General features: G+C 45.8%; 1 protein-coding gene across 1 annotated transcript in view; it reads right to left on the minus strand.

Moving 5' to 3' along the window:
- LOC134540936 (uncharacterized) overlaps positions 1 to 11,371 on the minus strand; it is a 31,897-nt gene that overhangs the window by 19,569 nt on the left and 957 nt on the right. The window contains exons 2-4 of the mRNA XM_063384018.1: positions 7,586 to 7,679; positions 5,528 to 5,687; positions 3,879 to 4,072 (exon numbers count right to left, since the gene is read on the minus strand). Coding sequence (XP_063240088.1) covers positions 3,879 to 4,072; positions 5,528 to 5,687; positions 7,586 to 7,679 — 448 coding nt within the window. The remainder of the gene's footprint in view (positions 1 to 3,878; positions 4,073 to 5,527; positions 5,688 to 7,585; positions 7,680 to 11,371) is intronic.

Consider the following 11,371-nt stretch of genomic DNA (forward strand, 5'->3'; position numbering starts at 1 on the left):
TGCCTGTCAGTAGCTCCACAGTGAGCCTCATGTCCAGGAACACACTGTGCTGGTGTCAATGAGAGGGCAGGTGGTTACCTGGAGAGAGGAAGGAACCCGGCAGGCGACCAGAAGACCTGCACCACGGTACTGGGCTGCTTCCTGCCTGTCAGTAGCTCCACAGTGAGCCTCATGTCAAGGAACACACTGTGCTGGTGTCAATGAGAGGGCAGGTGGTTACCTGGAGAGAGGAAGGAACCCGGCAGGCGACCTGCACCACCGTACTGGGCTGCTTCCTGCCTGTCAGTAGCTCCACAGTGAGCCTCATGTCCAGGAACACACTGTGCTGGTGTCAATGAGAGGGCAGGTGGTTACCTGGAGAGAGGAAGGAACCCGGCAGGCGACCAGGCGACCTGCACCACGGTACTGGGCTGCTTCCTGCCTGTCAGTAGCTCCACAGTGAGCCTCATGTCCAGGAACACACTGTGCTGGTGTCAATGAGAGGGCAGGTGGTTACCTGGAGAGAGGAAGGAACCCGGCAGGCGACCTGCACCACCGTACTGGGCTGCTTCCTGCCTGTCAGTAGCTCCACAGTGAGCCTCATGTCCAGGAACACACTGTGCTGGTGTCAAAGAGAGGGCAGGTGGTTACCTGGAGAGAGGAAGGAACCCGGCAGGCGACCTGCACCACGGTACTGGGCTGCTTCCTGCCTGTCAGTAGCTCCACAGTGAGCCTTATGTCCAGACACACACTGTGCTGGTGTCAATGAGAGGGCAGGTGGTTACCTGGAGAGAGGAAGGAACCCGGCAGGCAACCTGCACCACGGTACTGGGCTGCTTTCTGCCTGTCAGTAGCTCCACAGTGAGCCTCATGTCCAGGAACACACTGTGCTGGTGTCAATGAGAGGGCAGGTGGTTACCTGGAGAGAGGAAGGAACCCGGCAGGCGACCTGCACCACCGTACTGGGCTGCTTCCTGCCTGTCAGTAGCTCCACAGTGAGCCTCATGTCCAGACACACACTGTGATGGTGTCAATGAGAGGGCAGGTGGTTACCTGGAGAGAGGTAGGAACCCGGCAGGCGACCAGAAGACCTGCACCACGGTACTGGGCTGCTTCCTGCCTGTCAGTAGCTCCACAGTGAGCCTCATGTCAAGGAACACACTGTGCTGGTGTCAATGAGAGGGCAGGTGGTTACCTGGAGAGAGGAAGGAACCCGGCAGGCGACCTGCACCACCGTACTGGGCTGCTTCCTGCCTGTCAGTAGCTCCACAGTGAGCCTCATGTCCAGGAACACACTGTGCTGGTGTCAAAGAGAGGGCAGGTGGTTACCTGGAGAGAGGAAGGAACCCGGCAGGCGACCTGCACCACGGTACTGGGCTGCTTCCTGCCTGTCAGTAGCTCCACAGTGAGCCTTTTGTCCAGACACACACTGTGCTGGTGTCAATGAGAGGGCAGGTGGTTACCTGGAGAGAGGAAGGAACCCGGCAGGCAACCTGCACCACGGTACTGGGCTGCTTTCTGCCTGTCAGTAGCTCCACAGTGAGCCTCATGTCCAGGAACACACTGTGCTGGTGTCAATGAGAGGGCAGGTGGTTACCTGGAGAGAGGTAGGAACCCGGCAGGCGACCAGAAGACCTGCACCACGGTACTGGGCTGCTTCCTGCCTGTCAGTAGCTCCACAGTGAGCCTCATGTCCAGGAACACACTGTGCTGGTGTCAATGAGAGGGCAGGTGGTTACCTGGAGAGAGGAAGGAACCCGGCAGGCGACCTGCACCACGGTACTGGGCTGCTTCCTGCCTGTCAGTAGCTCCACAGTGAGCCTCATGTCCAGGAACACACTGTGCTGGTGTCAATGAGAGGGCAGGTAGTTACCTGGAGAGAGGAAGGAACCCGGCAGGCGACCTGCACCACGGTACTGGGCTGCTTCCTGCCTGTCAGTAGCTCCACAGTGAGCCTCATGTCCAGACACACACTGTGCTGGTGTCAATGAGAGGGCAGGTGGTTACCTGGAGAGAGGAAGGAACCCGGCAGGCGACCTGCACCACGGTACTGGGCTGCTTCCTGCCTGTCAGTAGCTCCACAGTGAGCCTCATGTCCAGGAACACACTGTGCTGGTGTCAATGAGAGGGCAGGTGGTTACCTGGAGAGAGGAAGGAACCCGGCAGGCGACCTGCACCACGGTACTGGGCTGCTTCCTGCCTGTCAGTAGCTCCACAGTGAGCCTCATGTCCAGGAACACACTGTGCTGGTGTCAATGAGAGGGCAGGTGGTTACCTGGAGAGAGGAAGGAACCCGGCAGGCGACCTGCACCACGGTACTGGGCTGCTTCCTGCCTGTCAGTACCTCCACAGTGAGCCTCATGTCCAGACACACACTGTGCTGGTGTCAATGAGAGGGCAGGTGGTTACCTGGAGAGAGGAAGGAACCCGGCAGGCGACCTGCACCACGGTACTGGGCTGCTTCCTGCCTGTCAGTAGCTCCACAGTGAGCCTCATGTCCAGACACACACTGTGCTGGTGTCAATGAGAGGGCAGGTGGTTACCTGGAGAGAGGAAGGAACCCGGCAGGCGACCTGCACCACGGTACTGGGCTGCTTCCTGCCTGTCAGTAGCTCCACAGTGAGCCTCATGTCCAGACACACACTGTGCTGGTGTCAATGAGAGGGCAGGTGGTTACCTGGAGAGAGGAAGGAACCCGGCAGGCGACCTGCACCACGGTACTGGGCTGCTTCCTGCCTGTCAGTAGCTCCACAGTGAGCCTCATGTCCAGACACACACTGTGCTGGTGTCAATGAGAGGGCAGGTGGTTACCTGGAGAGAGGAAGGAACCCGGCAGGCGACCTGCACCACGGTACTGGGCTGCTTCCTGCCTGTCAGTAGCTCCACAGTGAGCCTCATGTCCAGGAACACACTGTGCTGGTGTCAATGAGAGGGCAGGTGGTTACCTGGAGAGAGGAAGGAACCCGGCAGGCGACCTGCACCACGGTACTGGGCTGCTTCCTGCCTGTCAGTAGCTCCACAGTGAGCCTCATGTCCAGGAACACACTGTGCTGGTGTCAATGAGAGGGCAGGTGGTTACCTGGAGAGAGGAAGGAACCCGGCAGGCGACCTGCACCACGGTACTGGGCTGCTTCCTGCCTGTCAGTAGCTCCACAGTGAGCCTCATGTCCAGACACACACTGTGCTGGTGTCAATGAGAGGGCAGGTGGTTACCTGGAGAGAGGAAGGAACCCGGCAGGCGACCTGCACCACGGTACTGGGCTACTTCCTGCCTGTCAGTAGCTCCACAGTGAGCCTCATGTCCAGGAACACACTGTGCTGGTGTCAATGAGAGGGCAGGTGGTTACCTGGAGAGAGGTAGGAACCCGGCAGGCGACCAGAAGACCTGCACCACGGTACTGGGCTGCTTCCTGCCTGTCAGTAGCTCCACAGTGAGCCTCATGTCCAGGAACACACTGTGCTGGTGTCAATGAGAGGGCAGGTGGTTACCTGGAGAGAGGAAGGAACCCGGCAGGCGACCTGCATCACCGTACTGGGCTGCTTCCTGCCTGTCAGTAGCTCCATAGTGAGCCTCATGTCCAGGAACACACTGTGCTGGTGTCAATGAGAGGGCAGGTGGTTACCTGGAGAGAGGAAGGAACCCGGCAGGCGACCTGCACCACGGTACTGGGCTGCTTCCTGCCTGTCAGTAGCTCCACAGTGAGCCTCATGTCCAGGAACACACTGTGCTGGTGTCAATGAGAGGGCAGGTGGTTACCTGGAGAGAGGAAGGAACCCGGCAGGCGACCAAGCGACCTGCACCACGGTACTGGGCTGCTTCCTGCCTGTCAGTAGCTCCACAGTGAGCCTCATGTCCAGACACACACTGTGCTGGTGTCAATGAGAGGGCAGGTGGTTACCTGGAGAGAGGAAGGAAACCCGGCAGGCGACCTGCACCACGGTACTGGGCTGCTTCCTGCCTGTCAGTAGCTCCACAGTGAGCCTCATGTCCAGGAACACACTGTGCTGGTGACAATGAGAGGGCAGGTGGTTACCTGGAGAGAGGAAGGAACCCGGCAGGCAACCTGCACCACGGTACTGGGCTGCTTCCTGCCTGTCAGTAGCTCCACAGTGAGCCTTATGTCCAGACACACACTGTGCTGGTGTCAATGAGAGGGCAGGTGGTTACCTGGAGAGAGGAAGGAACCCGGCAGGCGACCTGCACCACGGTACTGGGCTGCTTCCTGCCTGTCAGTAGCTCCACAGTGAGCCTTATGTCCAGACACACACTGTGCTGGTGTAAATGAGAGGGCAGGTTGTTACCTGGAGAGAGGAAGGAACCCGGCAGGCGACCAGGCGACCTGCACCACGGTACTGGGCTGCTTCCTGCCTGTCAGTAGCTCCACAGTGAGCCTTATGTCCAGACACACACTGTGCTGGTGTCAATGAGAGGGCAGGTGGTTACCTGGAGAGAGGAAGGAACCCGGCAGGCGACCTGCACCACGGTACTGGGCTGCTTCCTGCCTGTCAGTAGCTCCACAGTGAGCCTCATGTCCAGGAACACACTGTGCTGGTGTCAATGAGAGGGCAGGTGGTTACCTGGAGAGAGGAAGGAACCCGGCAGTCGACCTGCACCACGGTACTGGGCTGCTTCCTGCCTGTCAGTAGCTCCACAGTGAGCCTCATGTCCAGGAACACACTGTGCTGGTGTCAATGAGAGGGCAGGTGGTTACCTGGAGAGAGGAAGGAACCCGGCAGGCGACCAGGCGACCTGCACCACGGTACTGGGCTGCTTCCTGCCTGTCAGTAGCTCCACAGTGAGCCTCATGTCCAGGAACACACTGTGATGGTGTCAATGAGAGGGCAGGTGGTTACCTGGAGAGAGGAAGGAACCCGGCAGGCGACCAGGCGACCTGCACCACGGTACTGGGCTGCTTCCTGCCTGTCAGTAGCTCCACAGTGAGCCTCATGTCCAGGAACACACTGTGCTGGTGTCAATGAGAGGGCAGGTGGTTACCTGGAGAGAGGTAGGAACCCGGCAGGCGACCTGCACCACGGTACTGGGCTGCTTCCTGCCTGTCAGTAGCTCCACAGTGAGCCTCATGTCCAGGAACACACTGTGCTGGTGTCAATGAGAGGGCAGGTGGTTACCTGGAGAGAGGAAGGAACCCGGCAGGCGACCAGGCGACCTGCACCACGGTACTGGGCTGCTTCCTGCCTGTCAGTAGCTCCACAGTGAGCCTCATGTCCAGACACACACTGTGCTGGTGTCAATGAGAGGGCAGGTGGTTACCTGGAGAGAGGAAGGAACCCGGCAGGCGACCTGCACCACGGTACTGGGCTGCTTCCTGCCTGTCAGTAGCTCCACAGTGAGCCTCATGTCCAGGAACACACTGTGCTGGTGTCAATGAGAGGGCAGGTGGTTACCTGGAGAGAGGAAGGAACCCGGCAGGCGACCAGGCGACCTGCACCACGGTACTGGGCTGCTTCCTGCCTGTCAGTAGCTCCACAGTGAGCCTCATGTCCAGACACACACTGTGCTGGTGTCAATGAGAGGGCAGGTGGTTACCTGGAGAGAGGAAGGAACCCGGCAGGCGACCAGGCGACCTGCACCACGGTACTGGGCTGCTTCCTGCCTGTCGGCAGCTCTGGTGTCAGTCTCACGTCCAGGATGGCATTGAGCACATCAGACTGCTCCAGCTCCCACATTAGGCTGTTGATGTTTATGTCTGCAACACCCACACATTTGGATATACGCCATAGTTTAACACTACCACAGTCCAACACCGTCCTTAAGCAGAAAGACGCAGTCAGAGTCTCTTTGAATCTCACATACTCTGTGTCTATTTAATAGCATCTTAATGATGGGGCTAACAACTAAGGTTTGTCATCACCAGGTTGTACCAATAGGTTAGAACGTGATAATGGTCACAAGTAAGGATGAAGGAGATAGTTGCAGAGAATGATAAATGATAATACATTGTACTCAGTTTGTCTTGTCTGGTGTAAGACCACTTCCAAATGTTTTATTTGTTATTTTTTTATTTATTGTTTTTGGACAAATGCTCTATAATGTTTTTTAGTCTTAATGGTTCTGAGCAGTACCGAAAACTCTATGGTTATCAAACACCTGTTAAATATAAGTCCAGAGAGACTTAATAGTTTTTTTTTATAATAGAAAGTTACTCTTTTGCACTACAAAATGATTTAAATAACTATTAACATTGCTTCATAAGAATATTTTTTAAATCTAGGTTATATTAGAGACACATAATTAATTCAGAAAGAAATATAGTTTAATGAATATATAGTGAATTAAGGTTGGTGATGAAGATGTCACAACAAAGTTAATTTCCTTTGAGAATAACAACTGCTGTGTACACTTACATTAGTTTAATTTAATTTCTATCATTTGACTATTCATTTTGCTATATTCTCTTTCCACTTATCTTATCACATATTAAATTATTCAACGACTGATTTATTGTAGTAATTGTATGCCATTGATAGATATATCATCAAAAACTTCATAAAATAGCACCCAGCATTCAGCCATTTGTATGTTGGTAGGTTTTACGCACCTTTATGTACATATTCGCAGCACAAATAGATTTTGGATTAAAGTATTATACAATTCGTTATGTTCAAGTTAGCTGTCAGGCAATACAATGATATAGAAATAATTTTAGAAATAACATGAGCAGTGAATAACTCTATGTCAATACAGTTCAAGCAGTAGAAGGTAGCTCATTTACCCGATTATTATCATCTACATCACATCCGCAATGATCATAAATGGCATGGCTCGAGGTTACACCTAGCGAGAAAAAAATGCCTGCTGTACCTTCAATAGTCAGTAGTCGTGTGGAAAATTGTGAGCTGAACATTTTTGTTGAGATAACGAAACAAATGAATGAATGTATGGATTCATTCGGAAAGGAATTAAGGACTGAACTGACAAAGGATTGTCTTAAAGTGCCGTCACAGCTCAAAACAAGCACTTGACTTAATGAGCATTTCACGCGAATTAATGCAGATTTTCATCTGTAAAGGGTTCATAAGAAAAAAACTTTACAGTCAGTTAGAAATGTTGGTATTAGATTATTTAATAAATTACCATCAGCTCTAAAAAATATGGAGCAATATAATTTATTTAAAAAAAGAATTATTTCTTTATTTATCACATAAGGCTTTTTATACTATAGATGATTATGAACAGGAGGTAGCTTCGTAACATTTTTACTGGTTTTTTTTTTTGTGAGTTTTATATATGATTATGGTGAACTGTATTATGTGATATAGGTTAGATTGTGTTCTAATGTTGATATCTATACTTAATTTTGTTTACTGTAATTATGTATTACTATTCTTTTATATATAATATTATCTAAACAGGTGCTTATTCATGGAAGTGCAGCTGTTATATTATTTTAATTAATTTTGTATGTTTTTAATACTGTTCTTGTACCTGTTTGTGTGTTTGTATTTATGTTTATTTGTATTTTTTTATGACATATTCTGCACCATTATGTATGGTCTATTGAATGCAATAAAAAATCAAATCAAATCAAATCAGCTGGCTGTGCAGTCCCTCGCCGTGCCCTGGGTGGCGACGGGGGCTGCCTACCTGTGTGCTTGGCGGGGAAGATCTCTCTCGGTGTGAGCCAGGTCTTGTGCAGGGTCAAGTTCTGGCTCACGCTCCTCGGGTCCGGAATGTGCTCCTGAAAGTTAGAAACGTCACGTTGACACAGAAACAACAAGAATGGCATGGCTGCGGCTAGAGTATGCTCAAGCAATCGACCAATCAACACAACAGATAATTGTTGATGCTTGAAATGTTTCCGCGGGAATGTTATTACATTTTTCCTTTATTTAAAGCAACTGAAGAACTTAGTCTCATAGTAGCTCTTCCTTTTCCAAAATTTGGCTGGTATAATCAAGTTTAAAACATTAGGCCTTTTATTGTGTTAACTGACGAACGTAACACAATATCGGCTAGAAGCCTTTGAGAAAATAAATGCTGTTTCCTTACATTTTAGTGTTACGTTTAATTTTAATTAATAAATGTAATTTGTAATCCAGAAAATTAAAATTTCAAAAGAAATTTAAAAAATGGTTATTCTGGAGGCTGAATTAGAGTGATATTAACAAAAAAAAATACTTTCGGCACAGCCTACAGGCGTAGGTAGATTTCGAAGTATGTATCTATTTTTCTTCTGGAAATGTTTTGGAAACTTCTATAATCTCCTGGAACATTTTAAGAACTTAATGTACATAATAACCTATATGTTCACAAATATTCAAAAAAGATTGATATAACATTTTCTCTTATTCCATACAGTGAACATATTTTGAATGTATTTAAATAAGTGCATTCAACATTAAATGTCTTAATGAATTTAATATTGTCTACTAAGGTAGTTATGCAATTATTTTTGTCATCCAAACAGTATTTTTCATCCCTTGCACTAATACATGGTCGAATAACTTTTTTTGACAAAGGTTTAAGGTAATATTCAGATGGTAATTAGTATATTCAGATGAATTTGATACTAAGAAAGTTATTTATATTTTTATTTCAACCCCTGTTTTATGGTAATTGTTAATTTCATCAAGAATTGTTTGAACCAAAAGATACAGATAGGGTTTTGGAGTTTTACAATAATAATAATAATAATGGTTTAAAAAAGTAATTAAAAAATGTAATGATTTTTTTTGTCTTTCTGCCCTTATTATTTCCACCCCTTTCAGTGATGATTAGTGATATAAAATCTACTTTAGACTTTAGTTTTCAATAATATTTAAAAAGTTAAACAAATATAAACATTAGTTTGATAGAGTACATGGTAGGGGAGTTTTATTTTTTTCTTATTTCAACCCCAGGTTTATTTTAACCCCTTGCAGTAATGGTTCATCTAATTAAAAATTGTTTCAGACAAAAATTTTAGATTAAAATTATAAGATTTACAAGCAATCTAAACGGATTTGATAGTGTACCTACTAAGGGAGTTATGAATTTTTTTTTAAATTCTATGCCTTATTTTGCAACCTCTTGTAGCAATGGTTTGTCTAATCAAAATATTTTTCAGATAAAAGGTTTAGAAAAATTATAAAATTCATACATAAATTGTACGAATTCGATGTTGTCCCTATGGAGGGAGTTATGATTTTCTTTGTCCTCGAACCCTTGTTTTTTCAACCCCTTACAGTTATGGTTAGCGCATCAAAAACTTAAAAACTTATTCAGACAAAAGATTTTGGTATTACTCCTACAAGTTATAATATGTTCAAACATGTGTGATATTTTCCATACTATGGGAGTTACAGCGATTTTTATGTTCTTCAAAAAGACCTTCCCCAATCCTATTCCTTTGGACGGATATTGCCTATTAACGAACTCGACCGAGATTTTCCACTTCTAGATTTTATGTATCAGTTTGGAGGTGATTTGTGAAAAATTGTGACAGTATTCGTGCCCACAAAATTGTGATATATATATATATATATACACACACACACACACACACACATATATATATATATATATATATATATATATATATATATATATATATATATATATATATATATGGGCCAATGTCAATTTTTTTACAAAAATGGGTTATTAAGTCCAATGTGCATTTTCAAACGTGGTGCATTTTGTGCTATAATGGCCAATGTCTGTAACTTACCATGTGGCAGATACAGGTTATGATGGGGCCAAAGTCACAACAATAATTAATTCTTCATTATGTGCTACAAGGGCCAATGTTGACATTGGTCTTTTGAAGTGCCAAATAAGCAATGGCCAATGTCAACATTGGCCATTATAGCAATAACAGTACTGTGATATTTGGCTTAGTTTGCATGACATTGGCAATTGTGACCCCTCATATACTGATATTTACTTTATGTTTATACACTGTTGCTGGTAAAAACATGTAAACATAATCATGAAAATTAAAAATAATTAGTATGATGGCAACATTTGACAGTTATCGATATAGATAATTGTTGAAAGCAGAATTTCAAGCCGAAAAATGACACATGTGGTAAATGTGATCGGTATGAGTTACTTCTTAAATCCAGTAAGGATGTAATTGTTCTGGAACAAGCTGAGAAAGAAAAGAAGATACACTTGGAGCTGGCAGAATCTTCATATGAAGAAAAAAGGAAAGACAAATTGCTAAGTAAAAGTAACAGTAACTGCATAATAATGTCATTTTATCTTCAGAAATGCCTCCCTACCCCACTTTTAGTGAGTTGAGTAGCATTTTATAAACGACAACTCTGGACATTTAACTTAACAATATATGAGACAGGTCGCCAGAAATCTGCTGCTACTTGTTTAATCTGGGATGAAACTATTGAAGCAAGAGGTGGACAGGAAATTTCATCCTGTTTATACAAGTATCTGCAGAGAGTATACCTGATGCAGTTGAAGAAGTGAATATGTATAACGATTCCTGTCCTGGCCAAAATCGCAACATTTACGTGGCCGTAATGTTACTGACTCATGTGAAAACTGTAAACATTCAAGGTAGAACACTGATCATCAATCATAAATTCCTAGAGCCTGGCCATACTCATATCGAAGCTGATACGATACATGCGGCAATTGAGAAAACAAAGAAAAACACAACAGTAAATGTAGAACTTCCAAGAGACTGGGAAAACCTAATTTTAATGGTACGACGACGTCCACCCATAACAGTTGTTGAACTGGAGCAGAAAGACTTTTTGAACTTCAAGGAATTGCTTAGCAATCATTATGTTCACCGGAAGGTTGATTCCGAAGGAGAAAAAATTTCTCGGTTGAGAATAAAGTGGATGAGATATGATTCTTCATGTTCCGATACAATCAAGTTCAAATATTCTTTCCAAGATGATGAACAATTCCAGACACTTGATCTGTCACGAAGGCACAAGAAAAGGAATTCGCTTCCAACCTTAAGTCCTATTTCAATTATGCCATCACCACTTCCAGTACAGAAGGTAAATTATTTGAAGTCTCTCTTACCTTACATTCATCCCAACAATCGTCAATTTTATGAGTCATTCCTGAAGGGACTCACACCATCCTTTGAGCTTACCGGTGGGTATCTCCCGGATGACAGTGAAGAAAATGAAGCAGACACTGAATAAAGTGAAAGTTAGACCTGTTTAATACGAACCAAAACCTTGCGGATACAATGGATGTGCTTATTTTGTTTGTTGTTTTATTGGGCTACAATGTAATACATGTATTTATTTCTGTTTTTTACTGAGCATAATGTGAGAGAATATACATGGTGGAGATAAAAAATATTAATTAGTGAAATTATTCACATGTTAATGTGCATTGACTGATTATGTTCAAGAGTCCTCTTAAATTGATAAGAACTAAAATTATTTCATCTAATTAATATGTCTA

This window comes from Bacillus rossius, chromosome 17 (genome assembly GCF_032445375.1).
Source record: "Bacillus rossius redtenbacheri isolate Brsri chromosome 17, Brsri_v3, whole genome shotgun sequence".
NCBI lineage: Eukaryota > Metazoa > Arthropoda > Insecta > Phasmatodea > Bacillidae > Bacillus > Bacillus rossius.